General features: G+C 44.0%; 2 protein-coding genes across 2 annotated transcripts; both read left to right on the plus strand.

Annotated features, from left to right (window-relative positions):
* The first annotated feature begins 4,432 nt into the window (after positions 1-4,432).
* On the plus strand, positions 4,433-9,908 carry metrnlb (meteorin like, glial cell differentiation regulator b). Its single transcript, XM_052085057.1, has 5 exons — positions 4,433-4,699; positions 5,780-5,963; positions 6,935-7,160; positions 8,192-8,251; positions 9,055-9,908. Exons 1-5 carry the CDS (start codon positions 4,593-4,595, stop codon positions 9,369-9,371), a joined length of 894 nt encoding a protein of 297 aa, XP_051941017.1. The 5' UTR covers positions 4,433-4,592; the 3' UTR covers positions 9,372-9,908.
* A 3,962-nt stretch (positions 9,909-13,870) lies between these two features.
* tekt4 (tektin 4) lies at positions 13,871-20,499 on the plus strand. Its single transcript, XM_052084983.1, is given in 7 exon segments — positions 13,871-14,247; positions 14,472-15,000; positions 15,868-15,938; positions 17,955-18,098; positions 18,174-18,486; positions 19,500-19,654; positions 19,735-20,499. Coding segments are annotated over 7 exon segments (1,479 nt in total). The 5' UTR covers positions 13,871-14,194; the 3' UTR covers positions 19,949-20,499.
* The last annotated feature ends 1,522 nt before the right edge of the window (positions 20,500-22,021 follow it).

Raw genomic sequence — 22,021 nt, forward strand, 5'->3', positions numbered from 1 at the left:
GTAAAGAACGGATCCAAAGCTTCTATCACGTTTTAATAATCCTTTGAAAATGTCCAAGGCAAACATCAGCAGAGTGAGCGATCGCCCGACTTGTAAACACCTTTTCTGGGTGATTCACATTCTCGTAAAAGTATCGAAACGCCTCACGGCCCGAGGGGCGAATGACGAGAACGCTACAGAGACACATATCTACATTTCTATCTACACACATAGACACATATGGTGGAGGTCCCTCTTAGCCAATGAGATGCCAGGAAGAGGTTAGATGATAGCCAATGGAAGAAAAGCTATAAGTACTGGACGTTGCGTTCAGGAACCTTGGAGTTGCAAGTTTTTTTTTTTACCTTTTGTGTCTTGGAATTTCTTTCGGAACAAGAGGCAATATTTTCCTGTTGAGGGTTTCATAACTTGAAAATTTCCTATGAAGAGACATTCGTAAGTAGAGGTACCAATGTCATACCCCATCGTCCAGAACTGGAAGAGAATGTCTCCGTGTTGATTTGTTTGGATCTTTGTGCCTTGTCTCCTCAAATGTTAATGTGGAGTCGACAGCACGTTGATGCCGCCCACATGGGATAAGCGTGGCAGACCATGCGACCCTGGTTCACCAAGTGCTGCGCATGAAATTCTACCTGCAAATATTAAGGGCTCGTCAGAGGACTAGCACATTTTCCCGTGAGGCGTGCCTCCGCGTCTGTAGCTTTCCTAAAAATTTGAAGTGCAGACGCGGTCTCGTCGTTTCAATCCATAAGTCTGCCAGACTGACACTGCACGTTTGAAAGAGTCGCAAACCAAAGGCAGTTGTTTGAGTTAGACTTTGCTCAGTCCAAATACAGACCGCCCCCTCTAACCCTCTTTCATGATAAAGTACTTGGTAGATGATTACAATGAACCCTAATGGAGAATCTATGAAAAAAGAGCCAAGTGGAGAGTAATCATAGCTTCGCTCTGTGTTTACACTTCATCTTTCTGCAGACATCCGTCTTGAGAACAAACATGCACGCAGAATAAAGGATGGTGACCACAGAGGCTGCTTGCCAAATAAACCTGAAGCGAGCAGGGGCAACTGATAAGAATCGGGTGTGTTTGGGCGAAGAGCGCTTGTAAAGGTCAGACACTGAAGGCCTTTGAACACATTCCTTTGTTTCCTTGTCCCCCCCACCCCCCCCCCCCCCCCCCTCCCCGCGCCACGCTATCCTGCAGGGCCAAAGCACACAAGTACAACCAGGTCTGATGACATCTGCCTTTGTGACGGTCCAGCATAAATCTTCGCCGTAGGCCGACAGTAACTACAAAAAGAAAAGAAACCTTGTGATCTTCCATCAGATCTGTTCAAAGACAATCGCATAACAAAGGCCACAATCCTTTGTTATGCGCACGAGTGGTTCGCTCATTAATGATTAGCTTTGTAGTGATCGTGTTGATCATCCAAGTGACAAAGTCAAAAGGGAAAGAGGACATAAAGTAGGCATTAAACGCCATTTGTCTCAAATTAGTGAACAGAACACAGTGGGAAAACATTGAAGGCATTGCTACATTAAAAAAAATACGCTCCAACTGTTTTCAAATGTCAGAAATGTTGTTTTTTCTCACCAGTTTGGCATGCAATGATGCCCATCTCCCTTGTTAAGATTGTGTATTAAATAACTGCAAGCTGTCATTTTGTAACTTTTTTTTTAAACATTCACAAGAATGCATTGTGTGTAATAGAGCAAAATATGTTGGCGAAATATTACAACACAAAAGTGCGCGCCGTTGATAGCACTAACAACACGAGGGGTTTCGGAGTAATCCACCACCACTGATGTGTGTCATCCAAGGTCGCTCTAATGATAACAAAGAAATCTGCTCCCTTTGTTACAAGCTGGTGTACCACCCCAATGATTGAAGTTGTGACTCAACAATAACAGCACTACTTACCATTGCGTTAATGAGTTGAAAACTAATAACTCCTACTTTGTATCAGATGACTAAGTACGCTTCTGCACCTCTCTGTTGCACTACCGTTGTGTGTGTGTGTGTGTTTTCCTTGAAGGAAAGGGGAGTGTGCTGCGCGTGAGCGTGGAGGAAGTTGCAGCCATGAAAGTTGAAATCAGAGACTTGAGGAATGCATGTGTGTATGTCACCATCAGGAAGCAGTGTGTGGACAGACGGAGTGTTTCCCCGTCATGGGACTGCTTGAAGGGGGCCAGGTGGAACATGGGAGCGGGTCAAATACTTTCTATACTGCAGTGAAGGAGCCGATGAGGTCAAAGCACACATCAGTAGCTTCCTCTGCTGTGGTGGTAGGATGATACATCCTTTCCTATCGCAGCATCAGTCATCAAAATATCAGTCTGAATCATTTGACCCTCCCCCCCTACATTTTTTATACTTAATTTGAATCCTTCAAGGGGAAATTCAATCCAACGCTGCTATATATTTTGTGCTGCATACCACACAAAGGGTCAGATTCATATCTCTCCAAAAAGTAGTTCCCATTTTTACATTTGCCTTGTGTGGGACTTGAACTGTGACCCGACGTCCTTCGAGATGAGAGATACAGTATAGTTATACATTCTGGAAAGGTGACTAAGGTTTTTGTTGGGGTTTTTTCTTAATTATTGTTTGTCAAAATAAGCGTGTAACTTTTTTTTCAACCTCCACAGATGATGGCACAGCATGAAAAAAAAGATGTCAATGGAAAAAGATAAAGTCAACCATGCATGGCTCATATCTTGATTGACTGAGATCTTGGGGGCGTGATAAGAAGGAAAACACAGATTCAGAGACGCAAGATATTACACAACCGTGGCCTTATTGAACATAGTTGTCTGAAAAATAAAAGTTGCCGTCCGCCATACTGCTGAGAGGAATGTCCCCTTGAAATAGTGGAAGTGTGTGTGTGTCGAGGGCAGTGCGGTGGTCTTGAGGTATTTCTCGAAACACACTTCATTGCTGTGGCACTCAGTGGGAATGTGACAAGGGGGCAACATGCTTGCCGTTCCGTCTGTTTTCTCACGGGAAAACCGAAGAGGAGTGTAGAGCACACGTGTGACTTTTCCTTGTGTCTCCCCCCACCCCACCTCCACCCCCCACTCATCGTGATGAGATCTGTCATTTCTGTACTCTGTACAATTTGAGTGCTCATAGATAATTGTCATATCACTGAATTTCTGTTCTCATCCTGCCTTGTACAAAACTATAGTGGGGGGTAAGGGGGTGGCTCATGGAACTTGCTAAATTTATGTGGGGACAGGACATACTGCAAGGTTCATAAATATTGGGACATCCACACAATTTTCATATTTTTGGCTCGAATCATTACCACAATAGAACCATTTATTATGTTTGTTCTGCCTGTCACAGGCAAAGCTGGATGAACCATTCATTCATTTTCCGATTCGCTTTATCCTCACAAGGCTCACGAGGGGGGTGCTGGAGCCTATCCCAGCTGTCTGAGGCGGGGGACGCCCTGAACCGGTAGCCAGCCAATCGCAGGGCACACAGAGACGAACAATCATCCACGCTCACACTCACACCTAGGGAGAATTTGGAGTGTCCTTGGTGTGAGTGCATGCATGTTTTTTGTAACCGGAATACCCGCAGAAAACCAACGAAGGCCCGGGGAGAACATGCAAACTCCACACAGGGAGGACGGAGCGGGAATTGAATTGGTATCTCTGCACTGTGAGGTCGACACGCTAACCACTGGACCACCAACAACCAAGATTACTTATTTTGCCGGCCGAATTACGTGAAATTGGATACTTTCCCACACCACACCTGAGAATGATTTCTGATGATCACACATGGGTTGAGAATCACAATATTCTAGACATTCCAACAAAAACACCTTCCGGTATCTCAGTGGTGAAAGTAAAACACTTTGGTCTAATTTGGGTTGAAAGCAGATGTGGCAAAATTCGCCACACTTGGTACATATACATGTGTGTGTGTGTGTGGGGGGGGGGGGGGGGGGTACAATTGTAGAAGTACCGATTCAAGTCCTTTTCTTAAGTGAAAGTTTAAAAAGTACAGGACTCTAAGATCTACAAAAGTTAAAAATGATTTTTTAGGGCTCCTATGAAGACGGAAAACCTAGTTAGCATTGTCTCGGACATTCATGCCATCAAAACAAGTTTTGTCATCTCCGCTAAAGTTGTGAACTGAAAAAAAGCTACATTAGATGATAATATCTGAAAAAAAAATGTATCTGTTATAGGCTTGATCCGATTCGACAGCTCCTTCCTTTTGTTTTGAGTATTTCGGTCAACAGGTTGGTGCTGAGTCGTTTTTTACTTTGCTGACGTTCTAACTCCACACGCGCGCGCACACAATTTTGCACAGTTACACGCGCACTGCTGTCACGGGAGGGTGTGGGCGTGGCTTGTCGTGAGTACTCGCGTGTCCTGGCACGCGCCCACCGTGCACGTGCAGGAAAACTTATTTAAACGAGCGGGTGGCGCGCACACGCCGCCACACAGCAGACACACGAATGTTTTGAGCCTGCAATCCGCCATGTAGTTGACGCCATCGTTCTACCGTACGTGGAGCTCGGTTCTTGCGGTTCGGAGCGGCAGAGTACAGTGGAGTGGATCCGAGAGGCCAGTATGATCCGGCCGTGGAGTGCACTGCACTGGGTCACGATGGCGCTTGTCTACCGGGCCTTGTGGACCGCAGCTCAGTATTCCAGCGATCAGTGCAGCTGGCGAGGAAGGTAAGGATGGAGTCGAGCCGAGCAAAACGCACACGATGCGCGCAGTGACGAGCACAAGTTCAACTTTTCGCTCATCTCGCCATTTTATTCATTTATTTCTCAGTATTTACACATTTGCTTGTTTTGGCTTTTTCAAGGCATGTATGGCGTAGGTGCGTATCGCTCTGCTTTTCAATGGAACGAGCAGGCTGCTCGATTCAAGGCTCACGAAAGGGGATTTTGTATTCGTTCTTTGTTCTTTAAAGTGGATTTTGGTGGGCAGTCTTTCCATTTCTTTTATTGAGCCGAGGCACATGTTTTACATGAGAGAAACCCACAACGCACCAGTAAACACAATGTGGCCAAAAGTCAAAGCGCGGGTTAATTAAGTAGCCACCATCTACAAAGTGATGGCTTCATTGCTCTGTCTCTCACTTTATGGTCCTGCTATAAACGTATCGACGAAGATTATTAGTTTACACGGCACGCTGACTCGGAATCTCTCTGTGGCCGGGAATCACCCCGTGCAATATGCATAGAAAATGACCCAAATGAGTTACTTTTCTTCTTCCGCCTCTCTCCAAAGACAGAAAATGCCCATATGGGCTTTATGTAGACCTCAGAGATTTTTATCTCTGCGTGCTTGTTTAGATCTGACTCATATATAACATCAATCTGTCTTTGAGGATCCAGGATCTGCTTCTGATCAAATCTTGCACAGCTGCCCCTAACTGTGGTGCTTGTTTTAGTTTGACATGTTCTGTGAAAACCTAATTAGCTAATCTAAAATGTTGAAATGCAATCCACGGGGCCCAGCACAGGAATGTCTAATCTCCAGTTCCTATCTTAAGTAAATAAAACCATATGGAGCCTTTGATCGCTTGTCCAAGTTGTCTCCCTCCTAAAGTTATAAAAGAATGCAAGGCAGGACTTCACATGTGGTTCTGTAACCTTTATCTGACTTCTAACAACTTAATAACGCCCTGTCATTTGGCTGTTGAGGTTACTGGTGCACGCTGACCACATCAGTAAAAGAGAGAAATTTTGTCATTATCTTTACGCCCCGTGAACGGAATGTTTTTTTTTTCTTTTCTCTTTTAGCGGTCTGAGCCACGAGTTGCATCGCAGAGATGTGGAGCAGGTCTATTTACGCTGCTCCCAGGGCTCGCTGGAGTGGCTATACCCGACCGGTGCTATCATCGTCAACCTTCGTCCAAATACGGAGCCTTCATCGGCAGACATGGCAGATCTCCATGTGTGCATCAAACCTCAGCATCACTCGCAGGTAGTGTCTTTACTTTAGAGACAGTGGTACATTGACTTACGAGTTTTTAGATGTTCCGTGGCATTCTTCCATTTAGATCACTTGCATTGCAAATCAACTTTCCCCACTGAAATGAATGGAGATGGAGTTAATCTGTTCCAGCCAATTAAAAAAAAAAAACATTAACAAATTGTATGTAATATTTTTAATCGGCAGAATAAACTGTGCAGAAGAGTTGCAACAATTTATGAACACCTCATTGATTATCATTTGAATTGCTAATTATTTTTTATAAAATCAATGAATTGTTTAGAGACCTTGTTAAACTGAAAATGATCCAAATTGACTCCTCTATACACCTGGCATATGATTTGAAGCATTAATTTTAGGCTTTACATGGAGCATTGTGGGAGTCGGTCACCGATCCAATCACAAGACGGGGCAACGTATCTGATTTATTTATTTACTAGTAAATGAGATGATGTTGTCTGAGATGTTTTAAATCTCGGCTCTGATCAATGATGAATTACGACATTCCATCGAAAAACAACATTTGCATAAAATGCAAACTATCGTCCAACCCGATCTCATCAATTAGATCGGTGGAAAGTGTGGTTAATTCAATCGCCGTCTTCCGCCGCTTCTTTCTCAACATTCACTTTCTGAGGTCCGATGGTTAGATGAAAGAAATTTGACAAATTACTGCGGGTATTTTAATAAAAAGTACAAGCTTAAAACACAATAAATACTTTTCAGTGCACGTAACCACTGATGGTGGCCAAATGTTGACAAGCTGGCGCCATATGGTTATTTGGTGTCTGAAGCTCACTCATGAGGCAAATTTTTGCTTCATTATAACCCGAAAAAATAGACTTAGCGATGACTCATAATTGAAAACCTTGTAAACTGGGGCACTCTTTAATCAAGGTACCACTGTCCAAAGCATGTCCATTAGGAAGTATATGCACTCATGCTGTGTGTCTTCAAAAAAGGGTTCTCATCTGTATTTGGAGCACACTGGCGATCTGAGGCTGCTGATGGCCGAGAGCGACCAGCCGCAGAGAAAAATACGTTGTTTCAACCTCACCGACGGAGCTCTGTTTGTGGAGGCCGTCCACCAGGCAGACATCAGTCGGAGGATAACGGCTTTCCAGTACGAACTGGTGTCCGGCCGAGGTCCCGGAGCGCACTTGTACCCACACCTTCACCCTGGTTTTGGTAAGAAAATTCCACCTTGTTATATGCAGTTTATCATGTGTGATGCAGACCCACACGCAAACGGTGAAAATATGCAATATGTAGAAACAATGTAAAGAACTCTAATTAAAAAAAGAAACAAATAATGCACAATGTCGTTTTACCCTTGCCGATTACTTAAAAAATATAGAAACTTATGAAAGCACACCTCAGCTAGTAAAACGCAATACTTTAAGTAAGTGTGAAAGGCCTCCTTCCATTGAATTTCAAAACCAGTCCGTGACTGAGTCAAATTTAGTGTTTGCTCACTGAGGTTGGCCCTTTTGGGCTATGATGTTATTACTGAACATTTAAAAAAAAAAAAAAAACTTTTTTTTTTTGATGCACAAACTTATTAGTTGAATGTTTGTGTTCCAGGACACAATAAGGGATTTTGCAGAGTGCCCAATTCGCTTTGATGACTTTGCACCATGAAATTCATTGTCGACACAAGTCACAAAAACAGCTGTCACAAGTCAAGAACGTGTTAGTTTGCACAAAGTCCGCTATTATGTAGTTGTCCTCAATTTGTCGGTGATCATCTCTAATGCGATGTTAATCTGCTCCGCGCCGGCCTGTCTCGTCGGTGATGTGAGCGAAGGTGACAGGACAAAATTGGGTGGTTTTGTGTGCAAGAGGCCATTTTGCCCGTTTCAGCCACCTCACCTAGCATGAATGACTCCCCCCCCCATCCCCCCTCGCCATCTCGTCTCAGCCAGACTTGTGAAAACAAACAGGCCAATCAAAAGGTCATTTCAGAGTCAAGCACAAGAGTCAGACAATCGTCCTTCAGCTGTCAATCAAGATCAGATGCCCCTCAGATCAGAGCATTTTGGGTAGGCCACCCATAAAAGTGAGGCAGCTTGGCAGTATGGGAGGACGTATGATGTTGTTCTCCCAAATGTCCATCCGTTAAGTACCCAATCAAAGAACCACAACCACACAGTGAGGCACCTTATGTTGAAGTTGGGAACAATGAGATGCTAATACCGCTTTCCTTTTTTCTACCATAGTCACATGTGAACCGTGTTCGGATGAAGAAGTCCTCTTGGCTGTCTGTGTCAGTGACTTTGGTAAATACAAACACTAGATGCACACACACCAGATGAAAAATCATTGAGACAACCAATATTTTTTTTACATTGTTTGTGAGTGTCTGAGTATTCGGCTTTGTTAAGCAAAAAAACATTTGCATGTGATAATGACCCACCAAGTACCACTAGCATCTGTTCATGAAAGGGACACACACGCACACAAATACAAAATGAAAACGGTGCCAAGAGCAAATGCTCACTCTGAACTAACCGGCCAATCCTTAAAACCACTCAAATACGACAATACACGATGGTATAATGTTTTATGAAAACATTTGATTTCTTGATATTCTTTATTTTTTTTGGAATACAAAGCAGTGCTGTCGGTTTTTATCAAAAATGTAACCAAACATTTTGGTGGATTTTGGGTTGGAAAGGATCAATGGCATTTCAATGTGTTTGAATGTTAAAAATTGATTTGATATGAGGGGATAGTAAGTTGAGCGTGGTCACCAAGTCCTAAACCAAAATATAGCAGGGTATTTAAAAAAATGAGCGAGGGAGAGAGAAATTTGTGGGCTGCACTTTCTAAGCACTGAATGTATCGATACGCTATATAATAAACCACGAAAATACACTTGTTTAAAAAAAATACAAAATAATGCTGAAAGACCGACTGAAATGAAGTATTCTATTTCCTCAGCACCGCAGCCTTTGTGATTTGGAAACTACATTCTATGACATTTCAATGTAGATTAGAATTTGATTCATTGTTCATCCCCACACTGCACACACCAGCCAACATTGATGCACCGTAAATAAAATGTCTCTGTTGTGTCTAGCGGGCAGCGGCGTCTTTCAAGGCGAGTCGTCGATCACCGGCGAACACTCCCAGGCGCAGCTGACTCTGAATCGGCTCTTCCACCAGAAGAACGGGCTGTTTGTTGGTGGCGGGGCTCGAGTGCGACGCTGGACAGGGAGCGTCAACGTTCCCACAAAGTGTGGCGTTCCCCACGGAGGGGATGAGTACCTTTTGACCGGCTCGGTCCATTTTGGTGAAGCGTGGCTTGGCTGCGCTCCTCGTTACAAGGACTTCTTAACGCTTTACGTCAGAGCTCGGAGAGCAGGAACCAACCCTTGTCACATTGACGCTGACTGAGGGAATGCAAAGTGTTACCGCCTGAAAGCTTGAGAATGGAGGTCACCTTTCAAGTCCGTCACGCAGATACGCTGAGTACCACCTGTGTGGGATCTACAACCTTATATTGTTGCTGTGCAGCAAAACTGTAAACAGTGGCCCTCTGTCATGTCTTAGTCACCTGCAAAACTCGTGACTTCTTGATGGCAACGGTGGTGTTTCGTCATCTGGTTCCAAGGAAATCAAATGGAATATCCGAGATAAAGTCAGCATATGACAGATATGGGGAGACTGGACAGAGAGGGTCGAAAAATGTTTCCATGTGGTATTAAGAAATATTTTTAATTGCTATCGGGTTTTTCTCACGTTGTGAATGGGCATCTGTTCATTCATTTTTAGAACTGCCGCAAATTCCTATTTAAAGGAACGTCCTTGTAAGAATATTTAATACTTAACCAATTATCCAAAAAAAAAAAAAATCCAGCTTGCTTGATCAAACAACACATGGACTGTGCTAAAGGAAATCCAACATCCTTAGCTCATGTATGTATACTGCACCTCCAGTCACTGAAGCATTGAATGTCGCTATCATCATAGCTACCAATCCAATTAATTTGGACTTGAATATAATGCGGTTGTATAGTGTATGTATATATGCGGTTGTATTGTATATGTATCAACATGAGAGTTTGTAAATCGTTGAGCATTGAAATGTGAGATATGAAGCACTAACGTATTGACTGGCCTTCCTAAAATAATGCCTCAAACCATTTTTTTAGGGTTTATTTTTTTCAGAAAACATGAAAAACTGAAGCAAATATTGAGTATAGTATTATATTTATTCCTAATTTAATTTATGGGGTACAATTGAAGGATCTCTAAGGATGTGGTTGATTATAGCAGAGATGGCCATTCTAGAATTGAAAGTTTGCTTTGTAAAAAGCTCCCTGTAAAAAAACAAAAAAACAAAAAACGATCTTCTTTCAGAAGTGTAGAATATGCAGCTCTGTGAGTCTTGATGGCATATGTGTTTTGCAAAGTGTCTGTATTTACAGAAAATAACTTTCTTTAAATTGATGTACATGTTTTCAGACCGTTTTTTCGAACACGTGCGCTGAACTGATTTGGTGATTTACACGCGTCTGGTAAATATGAAATGCATCATATCATTTGAGCAAGTACCAAAATGCACAAAAATAAATGTGTTGGACATTGACTGAGCCGCAATAAAACTTTATGGCATCTTCATTCCTTGCGTGTAACAGTGAATTAAACAATTAGATTTTCCGAAACTATTTTCTACCCTCGGGGCTCATGAAAGGCCTTTTGTGTATGAATCTCAATTAAAATTGAATTCGTGACAAGGCATATCGTCGTTCAGCAACGACTGTTTACTTGTTAGCCACAAGCAAAGTAACTGCTAGCGTGTGATTTTTAGTAGGAAATCACGCAGTTTTTGTTTTGTTTTTCTCCAGCAACACAAGCCTGCATGACCTCTGCACAAGCAAATCCTAAAGAAAATGGTGAGTCTTGCCCTGAAACATTCAACTATCATTCAGCCACATTTGCAAAACACCTTTGCTGTGGCATTACTTATGAGCTTGATCAATGCTTTTTGTAAATTAAATGTCCTCAAACTTTTTCCTCCAGGCAATGCAAATATATGAAATGACATTCTGAAACTTTAATTTATTAAACACTAAAATCTTTTTTATATGTAAAATAGTTTTTAGAAAATTTGACATCATAGCTTTCTGTTACAGTTTATAAGCAAAGAGTATATTTTAGGATTTTGGGTGGTCCGTGACCCCATTTCCCACCCAGATGCATCTGCCCATTGGCAGCAGATCTTCACGTGCAGCAGAACGAAAAGCAAACCATTTCTTTTCTCCTGATCTCTATTCAATGGGGCTGTATAAAGACCTTTGCGGTACTCCAAAAAGTTCCTGATAGTACCAAGTCAGGGGTGTCTCACCAGTGGCTGATGTGAGTTTTCCAACCCACCCCAAATTTTACACCCACACTTCACCCTTTCACTCCTTTGCTATTTTTTTCTTTTTTTTAAGTAGTCCTGCCGGCTGGGTCAAAAGTTATATTCGGCACTTGTGCCGGTGGCTGCTTAAAATGACAGCAGGCAGCAAATGGCCTGTGGACCAGACTTTGGATACCCTTGGACATACAATGTGTCATAGACTGTATCTGACTTTCGAGAAAATATTGTGATACTGAAAAGGATCAAGAGGATAAAAATGTGAAAAGACCCAGGTAATTGGTTGGTCTCACTATAGTTACAGTACTTTAAACACATTTGATATTGAGTTTATGTATTGGTAATTATTACAATTACCAATACTTATTAGAGGATTGTAAACAGTTTATGGTCATATGGTTTTCGGCCCGGCGGCCCGGTAGTCTAGTGGTTAGCACGTCGGCTTCACAGTGCAGAGGTACCGGGTTCAATTCCAGCTCCGGCCTCCCTGTGTGGAGTTTGCATGTTCTCCCTGGGCCTGCGTGGGTTTTCCTCCCACATTCCAAAAACATGTGTGGCAGGCTGACTGAACACTCTAAATTGTCCCTAGGTGTGGGCGTGAGCGTGGATGGTTGTTTGTCTCTGTGTGCCCTGCGATTGGCTGGCAACCGATTCAGGGTGTCCCCCGCCTACTGCCCGGAGACGGCTGGGATAGGCTCCAGCACCCGCCGCCACCCTCGTGAGGATCAAGCGGTACGGAAGATGAATGAATGAATGGTTTTCTAGTCATCAAGTAAATGTAACAAGGTGCGAAGACAAGTGACAGGAAGCAACCAAGAATAGACATAACATAGTCTGAAGGTTGGAGGAAGGCCCTGAAGACTTGAGAGAATTATCTCTGTATGACACCCTACTCTGTTTCATATTTGGGCGTGCGGGTCAGTTAGCCTTGGCTTGTTTAAGAAAACGTTGGGGCACATGTGTCTTGTGTATTGCTCACATGTCAACAAGCAGAAAAACCAGCACCAGCTGGCCTGCGCCCGCCCGTGGCAATTTCCCCCTGGCAACAAGCCCAGCTCCCCTTTGCATCCTTCCTAATTTGGGACACACTTATCCCTCTGCTCAGGGTTCTGACAGTTAACCTTTGGGTGCGTGAGGAATGGAAACAGTTAGACTTGGAGTATGTGAAAGACACAGCTGTGTGGTCAGCTAGAGGCCAGGGAATGGCTGAGATCAGGGAAAATATCAGCGCATGCTCCTGGTGTACCACCGACACGACCGTGCTAGTTTAAGATGCACCCGCCAGGGCATGACGGGGTCAGCAGTTTTAAAAGGTGGCAAAATATTTTAGGCTGTAAGTATATACGTCTGGTTTCCATTGAGTCTCTGAGAACCACAGATTGACAAATGCAAAGACTTGACTTGAGATCAACTTCCACAGAATGATTTAGTAGTTCACGTCGACGGGCCGTAATACTATTGCAGGCTATTCCAAGTGTGCAAGTGTCTTGGAATGGGCCAGTAATAAATTTTGCTGGGGGCTGAATAACTCACTATAAAAGCCTAAATGAAGTGGATTTTTTTTCTTTTAAAGGGAAAGGGAAGGGAAAAAAACAGTCTGGACAACCTTGCATTTGATGCCAATAACAAAATCTCCCAAACACCTGTGGGAAACAAAAGTTCAACTTTCTGGCCTTAATTCCAAAAGTCACCAAAACTGGAGGGAAGCATGTTGGTAGCAGCATCATGGTTTGGGATTGTTTTTTCTTCAGATGGGAGCCTTAGTCAAGGTTGAGGGAATTATAAAGAGTTGCAAATACTGTAATCGACATGTCAAAGTTACGAACGGTGTACAGTGAACAAAACTGAGCTGTGGGATTTTTTTTATACTGTGTTCAGGTCTAATTATTCAAATAAAACAATATTTTTGTCATGTTGTTTTAAATTGTACTATTCAGTTACATTATTAGATATTAGCTTGTCGTCCATCATTCCAATTTTAGTATTTGCAAAACCGCAGTAACGCAGCCATGTTGTTTTCTTGTTTATTTTATTCAAAATTCGTTTTTCACATTTGAAGGTATATATCTGGAAATCTTATGTGTGTCTGTGTGTGTGGGGGGGGGGGGGGATGTTGTTTTTGCACTACCAATATAATTTTTACTCATCACTGTCACTGATTTTTGAAACCCCCCCCCAAAATAATATCACCTTTACAGTAAATGCTTGGCTCCTGGATAGGTTGTATTAGTTTTAGTATGCCGGATAAAATTTTGTATCATTGCTTGTAGGAATACGAATTAACTGCAGTTCTCTCTTATATCACACCGCTGCATGAACTCTGACCAATCATCAATATTATTGGCATATGCCCCAATGTGCAGTTTTGCTTCGGCCACTGCGGGGTGGCTGAGTTCTATATCTTTTCAAAATGAAAGTTTGGGGCTCCCTCTTAAAACAAGTAGCATATGTTTAATACTGTTTGTTGGTCAACGACGGCATCTAGCGGCTAATCACTATAACTATCCACGTTCGGTATCTTTTGTACAACCTTATCCAAAAAAAAGAAAAAAAGACATCTACATATTGAACGGTCCACATTGCATACCTGACGAGTCCAAATCGTCGATCGGCGTGCTACAAAGGCTTCAATTTGGATGATGGGCTGAGGTCAGATTACAAATATACAACACATAGCAGAACGAATTTCCAAAAGGGCTCTGTTACACGGCGTCGTGGGAAAAGGCAGAAAAGGTCGTCAGATCCCAATGAGATTCGTTCATTCATTCGTTCATGTATTTATTTATTACTTTATGTATTTATTTCCTTTCCTCTCTCCCCTCCACACATTTTTTGATTCATTGTGGCTGACTTCATGACTGAACCACTAGTTATGGCTTCCTCCCGGGCAAAGCAAATAATGTGCAGGTCAGAAAATGGCATAACTTTGGAATATAGGGACATCATACTAGACGCACTTGAATAATTTAAAAATCCTACACGCATTTTGTTAATTGGTTACACTCTCCTCAAGTTACCAGAGTTGTGTGTTGTATCCAGGCAACCACAAACAAACACTCCATACACTGCACTACTTTGTGTCACTTCTGTAATTGCTCACTGCTGTTTTTACTCTATTTGAACTGTTTTAGTCGTTGTAAGAAAATGAGCGCGGAGGTGTTAGTGTCAAAGCCACACTATGATGGCGGAGCGGTGGCTCAGGGGCTCCGGCAGGAGCAAGGGGCCCCTTTAGAGCCGCCCTCGGTCTTAACTACCGCGGGCTTCCGCTCCGCTAAATACACCCCGGCCGAGTGGTTCTCCGGATACCGCAGCCTCCTCCAGCAGGCCGGCGCCGACCACTTTACGGCCCAGACCGTCCAGGAAGAGTCCAGGGTCTTGCGCAAGGACACCGAGGCCACCACTGTGAGGACTCAGACGGACGGGACCCGCTTGCTGGGAGAGAGGTTGCAGGACATCCACCGCTGGAAGTCGGAGCTGCAGGAGCACATCGGCCGGCTGCTGTCCGACACGACGGCGCTACAGGCGCTCAAGATGAGGCTGGAGAGGGCGCTGGATGCCACCGAGACGCCGTTCGCCATTGCCGTCGACAACCTGACATGCAGGAGCCGACGACTGGGACCAGACCTGGTCCGGGACTGTGTGGAAGAGGAACTACTCAAGGTTAGCACGATGCACTCAGAACAATCTTTCCCAAAATATTGAGCCAGGGCATATACTTTACGTGTCCGAGAAAAAAAATGTGCACTACTTTTATTGCCGTGTATTCTATTGAAGGTGAGGAGAACAGTAAAACACACAAACACAATGAGCACACGCATACAAGGACTGCTGTCAGCCACAGCTCACGCCGAGACCCTCACACGCAGACTCGCAGATGTCACGCGTCACCCTTTTACAGGCAATTCAATCTATGTACGCCATACTCGATGCATTTTATTCTCATATTATTTTGCGGATGTGCTAAAATACATTTACCGTGTCTTTAAATAAGTTTGAATGTGTTTTTAAATGTATAAATGTGGTTAAGGATAAGCGGATTGGAAAATGGATTGAATGATGGGGTGGCACGGTGGGCAACTGGTTTTAGCACGTCCGCCTCACCGACGTGCAGAGTTCTTGGATTCGATTTTGACCTGCAGCCGTACTGTGTTGAGATTACAAGTTCTCAGCAGAGATAGGCTCCAGCACACCCGCGACCCTCGTGACGACTGGCGACTCAAATCATGATCGATGGAGAAAATGTGATGCATCATACTCACAAGAAAGGCTTATTATTAATCGTAACTATGTGTGCAGCTCGCTATAAATGTCTTTTCCTTGTCAACCTTGGCTTGGTCTGATCAACCAATCAGAGGACAGGCAAATGCTGATATTGTGAACTAGCTCGCTGACACTCTGTGGCAAATTGAAATCTGATTGGTTAAAGAATCAGTCCTAATGTGAATATAGTTTGAGTAACATCTGTCAACCCTGATTCTGACATGGTAGCACAAATGGTTTATGTGTCACGTTTGTGCGTTCAAATAGGAAGTCGACTTGATTAGGAATGTCCAAGCCCTTCTCAGGAGAACCATAGACCAAGTTGCTACTCAGATCAAGTGAGTATCACGTTCTGTTCACTATTACTGTACAGTAATCTAATAGGGAAAATGTTTTATCACCACCAACTTTCTAAAGGCTGTAAAGTTTGTACTCTCTCGAGCTTCTAGAGCAGGGGTGTCCAAACTTTTTGCCAAGGGGGCCAGATTTTATGTGGTAAAATGTCGGGGGGCCGACCTTGGCTGACATTCTTTACATTGAACAACAATATTGTTCAACAAATTTTAGTAAGCCAGTCTGTTTCACATTTCCATTTTTATTTTAATTTCAACAATCTTAAGAATTTCTTTTGGTTCATTTGAAACAGGTATATCACATGCAACTGCTTATTCACTTGACTTTTTCTTAAACAGAAGTCTCCTGAGTGCAAATTGATTGATTTGAAACATAAAATGTATCACCGTGACTTTTCAATAGTCACAAAACCTTTGACTCGAACAATAGGGAAATGAACAAGCAATACACATATCCACAACTGCAAGGATCATTTGAAATATGACATATCAGTCAATATAAACACGGAGTGATGTCTTGTTAACTCGTGAGTGATGCCCTCTAGTGTCTAAATGCTATTACTCATTTAGTGAATGCTATTACTCATTTAGCCACTAGAGGGAAGCAGTACTCTATGAAACATCACTCATCAGTCTACGAGACCTCAGTCAATGCAACACGTGTTCCATTGCGCCCAAACTGCGGGCCAGACGGCACTGATTTTATGACAGGGGCCGAGGGCCGGATGAAATTCGACCGCGGGCCGGATTTGGCCCGCGGGCCGGACTTTGGACACGCCTGTTCTAGAGGGACACACCTTAAAGAAATCACCTGGTCTGATACTAAACTATAAGAATGATCAGACATTTTCTGCCTAGTTTAAATGTTTGATCATTTATTTTGCAAATGATTCAATACTGTGGGGCTAAGCCCCCCATCATAATTGGCTGTTTGGGAAAAAAAAAGGAATATCGCACTTGGACCAACCATGCGATCAAATCACTGACTACCATCCCCAGCAGTTGAGCAATGAGCGCTCTGTAGCTAGCGGGCAGTGCTGGGCAAACGCTGTTCGCCACATCAAATAGCTTTCCAGTCGTGATGCTCAGCAAAGCACACATCATTTTTTTAATATATTTTTTTAAAATCTGCCATGACAATGGTTTGGTGACCAGTCCCTTAATGTGGACAAGAGCAATCCAACGTGGATGTGTAAATTCACTACTTTGTATGAAATGTAATGTACCAAACAAAGTGGCGTGGGCATTTGGTGGTTCCCACTAGACTTGATGAACATTCATTCATTCATTCATCTTCCGTACCGCTTGATCCTCACTAGGGTCGCGGGGGGTGCTGGAGCCCATCCCAGCCGTCTCCGGGCAGTAGGCGGGGGACACCCTGAATCGGTTGCCAGCCAATCGCAGGGCACACATAGACGAACAACCATCCACGCTCACACTCACACCTAGGGACAATTTAGAGTGTTCAATCAGCCTGCCACGCATATTTTTGGAATGTGGGAGGAAACCGGAGCACCCGGAGAAAACCCACGCAGGCCCGGGGAGAACATGCAAACTCCACACAGGGAGGCCGGAGCCGGAATCGAACCCGGTACCTCTGCACTGTGAAGCCGACGTGCTAACCACTGGACTACCGGGCCGCCCTTGATGAACATATATTTCAAATATCTTTGTTGAGCTTCTTTTAAAAATTCTGAAATAACTTTCATTCTGTTCCTCCAGTGTCTGCGTGGATTTTCCGCTTACTCCGCTTTCCTCCTACATTCCAAAAACATGCATGCCATGAACACTCGAAATTGTCCCTAGCTTAGACTGTGAGGGCGAATGGTCGTTTGTCTATGTGTGCCCTTTGATTGGCTGGCAACCGTTTCAGGGTATGCCCCGCCTACTGCCTGAAGACAGTTGAGATAGGCTCCAGCACCCCCCCGCAACCCTTGTGAGGATAAAGCAGATCGGAGAATGGATGGATGGACTTTGATTCTCTCGTCCTTGTCTTATCAGATTGAACAGAGATACCAAGCAGGCGTTGGAGTTTGACTGGTCAGATAAGTATGAAGCCTATGCCTTGGACCTCCAATGTGGAAGATTCACCGACAAGAGTACAGACACACAGCACTACCCTATTACAGCCGCTATGCTGGAGCAGTGAGTAATACAGTGCATAGAGTTAACCACTGACCAGAAGTGAACACAGCCGCAAATGCTCCTTTGGTCTTACAGGATGTCTGATGTCCCTTCGTGGATTAAGTTCACACAAGACAACCTTCACAGGGCCTTCCGGGAGGAAAAGGCCTCGAAGGATCTCAGGCTGGAGCATTGTTTTAATCAGACGGTTTGGACCACAACAAACTGACATCACGGGTGTGCTAACTTTTGTGTACATGTGTTGCGCATCAGTGAGCTGGTGCAGCAGGTGCTCCTGGACACCACGAAGGACCTAAGAGTCCAATGCTCCAACGTGGACCAAGCCTTCCTCCAGCGTTGTGCGGAACAGATGGATGCCAAGATTCAGCTCGAGATGCAGTTCAAGCAGGTCAACACACATGAAAACACACATTGAGAAACAAGAACACACTGAGACGTTTTGGCTGTAGTGGGCAGCCTGGGCCATTAAGGACTTCTTTGCTGGTCTAAACTATATCAGAAGCACTAACCTCCATTTACACTTCCAATTCTAATGTTTATTCCATGCATTTTGAGATGTATTTTGACCTACAAATTGTCATGGGACTCCTTCTTTCACAAATCACACAACTCAGAGGGGCTTGCTCGCTGGTTATCGGTGACGTCAGCATTTCACCTCCGGTTGGTTAGACCATTAGTTGTTACAGCCAATTTGAATGAGCAAAACACGTGTTTAACAATCTGAACACTCAAATACATTTCATAATCAGCATCTCTGGTGATTGTGATGTCGTTTCTTTCCATGTGCTCTATTTTTGTCACGTTCTTAGGTTTATATTGATTCTGAGGCGCTCCAGATGTGCGTGCCACAGTTGCATACTTTTCGACTCCAGTTTTGTATAGTGTCTAGAGTTCATTCATTCATCTTCCTAACCGCTTGATCCTCACTAGGGTCGCGGGGGGTGCTGGAGCCTATCCCAGCTCTCTCCGGGTAGTAGGCGGGGGACACCCTGAATCGGTTGCCAGCCAATCGCAGGGCACACAGAGACGAACAACCATCCACGCTCACACTCACACCTAGGGACAATTTAGAGTGTTCAATCAGCCTGCCACGCATATTTTTGGAATGTGGGAGGAAACCGGAGCACCCGGAGAAAACCCACGCAGGCCCGGGGAGAACATGCAAACTCCACACAGGGAGGCCGGAGCCAGAATCGAACCCGGTACCTCTGCACTCTGAAGCCGACGTGCTAACCACTGGACTACCGGGCCGCGTCTAGAGTTGTGATGTGATAATATGAAGGCATGGATTAAGTCAAGTGAATCCTTCTCCAACTGAAGGCCCAGGTGGCAAACACATGGCCCATCACTTGTTCTTGTGTGTGTGTGTGTGGGGGGGGGGGGGGGGGGGGGCGTGTGCAGACCCTGGAGCAGATTGGCGCTCAGGAGAGGAATATAGTGGCTCTGCAGAAGGCCATCGATGACAAAGACGCCCCGCAGAGAGTGGCTGAGTCCAGGCTGTACCGCCGATATCACAGACCCAACATGGAGCTCTGCAGGGACGAACCTCAAATCAGGTACAAACACACACACTCACTCACACACATGCACAGACAATTTTGCTTTCTCTCACATCCGGTTTCCTGCCTGAGTACAGCTTGGAAGGGGAGGTGAGGGAGATTGATGCCACTCTGGCATCTCTGCAGCAGCAGCTGAGAGATGCCCGCAGCTCGCTGTCCAACCTGGAGGACACCCGCATGGCACTCGAGAAGGACATTATGTGTAAATCCAACTCGCTGTTCATCGAAAGAGAGAAATGCATGACTCAACGTAAATTGTACCCGACAATCTCCACACTCTCGGGGTACTGAACAAAACATGTTTGCTTTGCCTCGTTTAAGAGAGTCGAGGATGACAGTACAGTACTGTATATGTAATGGGTTTATTTCCCATTTGCAGTGTTAGCAACCACTTAACTGATTGCTGGAGACGGGCAGATGTACACTACCCTGCCAATAAAAAAGTCACTCGTATTTGTTGGACCGCCTTAAGCTTTGTGAGAGTATTCACCCATCGTGAAATCAAGGATAACTGTGTAATGTGTCAGTTTTAACCCGTAAGCCTTTCCATTTACCCTAGACCAGAGGTGAGGTACTCTGGTCCTTGAGGACCGGTGTTCTGTGTGTTTTTTATGTCTTATGGTCCAACACACCAGGACCGGAATTGCGCAATCCTGCCCTAGACTCCAGTAACGTTGCTCCTTGCACTCAACACCTGTGGTTGTTCATGGTGAGGCCTATTCTTTGTAAAACCTGTCCTGTTTAGCCTCTCTGTGGTGGTCTTGACTCTTACTGCCTCGGCCTATGTTCAGCGACAATTTTTGGGTTGTTTGATGAGTTCTTTATCAAGAGGCGCAAGATTGAAATTCAGCAAGTATATACAGCAAGTTAACCCAAGTGCTCCCCATTCACACCTAAGACCTTGCAACACAAATGAGCCACATACCAGGGAGAGGAAATGACTACATGGGCTCAAATTTGGGCATTGTCATGTTCTCACTTTTGCAATGAGATGAGCTTTTAATGTCTGTATTTAGTTATTTTAAAGGGAACAATACATTTACACTATAATGCCAGCTGTGCACTGACTTCATTTTCTCAAAGGGTCATTTCTTCAATGTTGTCCAATGAAAGGATGTCATGTCAAACGTTAAGTGTGCACTCACTTTTGTGAAATGCTGCACCATTATTTTTAGCGACCCCTTAAATGATTGGTGCCTGGCTGTTAATTGGACAGTTTGGAAAATGAAAACAGGATGAGTGCAGTTGTGAAATCAGTTTCTTTTGTCTGCATCATGATCAGTTTTAGTAATCGGGACTAACTATTACTTGTTCCTCACACCCTAACCCTAACCCTAAAATGTTATCGATGTGTTATTGCTAACAAATCATGGTTTTAAAAAAACATACGAACTGACGTGTCTGCGTGTTTTCAAGGCATTGTTTTTTTGTTTTCTGGTTGATATTATGTGTTTCAGCTGTATGTGAAATTGTACACGTCTAGTGGATTTTATCTGGCTGTTTTAATTAATCTGCCATCGCATTACAGGTAAATACAATTTGAAACAGTTTCAGTGCGAGTTATTTACTACGCTAGAGGGCGCGCTTGAGCCTAATTTTCCTCTTTCGGTCCTCATCGGTATCACGATTGCGGGTTCATTGAATAGCGAACTGTCAAAAGATGTATTCGAATTGCAAAATATTGTACTGTGCATTTGATTTGCATATTTTACCGGGGGATTTGGCAAAAAAACATGACATTTCATTTGGTACATCTGATATTTAATATTATTCTGCTATTACAAAGATGATGCTGTATGATGTTTTCGTTCACACTGCCAGAGACATTCTGTTTTGTCATTGTGTTTGTTGAAGTGATGATGATCTGCAACTGCACTACACATACACGTGTCTAACGTGCCCTGTATACAAATAATTAGAAACACTAGTGCACTGCATTTCTTTGAGCAGGGGTCACCAACCTGGTGCCTACCCTGACCCGTCTTAGAGTTTATTGTGTGACATGAAGAATCGCAATTTTACACAAGACGGGGTGAAATTGTTCTCTCGGGGCTTACCAGCTGACGAATTATATTTGTAGGGCTTAGTTGTTGTTGTTAGTTAGTGGTGCCACAACGAGGAAGGAGGGGATCAGCTGTGGTGAGCACATCTCACCCAGCTCCTGATCACAACAACTCCCTCCACCACCACTGCCATTGTATGACTTGCCAAGACCCCCGATGTACGCATGCCTCTGTTGACAGTGACTGTTGGCGTGTACCTTGTAGATGTTTTATGATTGTGTGGGATAAATGCATACTCGGGGAGAGTTTAGTAGCATTGAAATGTTCACTTGAGTGACTAAATATGACTGAGGACTTGACA

The sequence above is a fragment of the Hippocampus zosterae genome, chromosome 13 (assembly GCF_025434085.1).
Source record: "Hippocampus zosterae strain Florida chromosome 13, ASM2543408v3, whole genome shotgun sequence".
In the NCBI taxonomy this organism is placed as follows: Eukaryota; Metazoa; Chordata; class Actinopteri; order Syngnathiformes; family Syngnathidae; genus Hippocampus; species Hippocampus zosterae.

Coding starts and splice junctions, on each gene's coding strand:
- metrnlb (XM_052085057.1), top strand. CDS start 4,593: ATGATCCGGCCGTGGAGTGCACTGCACTGGGTCACGATGGCGCTTGTC. Junction 4,700..5,779: donor CAGTGCAGCTGGCGAGGAAG/GTAAGGATGGAG, acceptor TTTCTCTTTTAG/CGGTCTGAGCCACGAGTTGC. Junction 8,252..9,054: donor TGTCTGTGTCAGTGACTTTG/GTAAATACAAAC, acceptor TGTTGTGTCTAG/CGGGCAGCGGCGTCTTTCAA.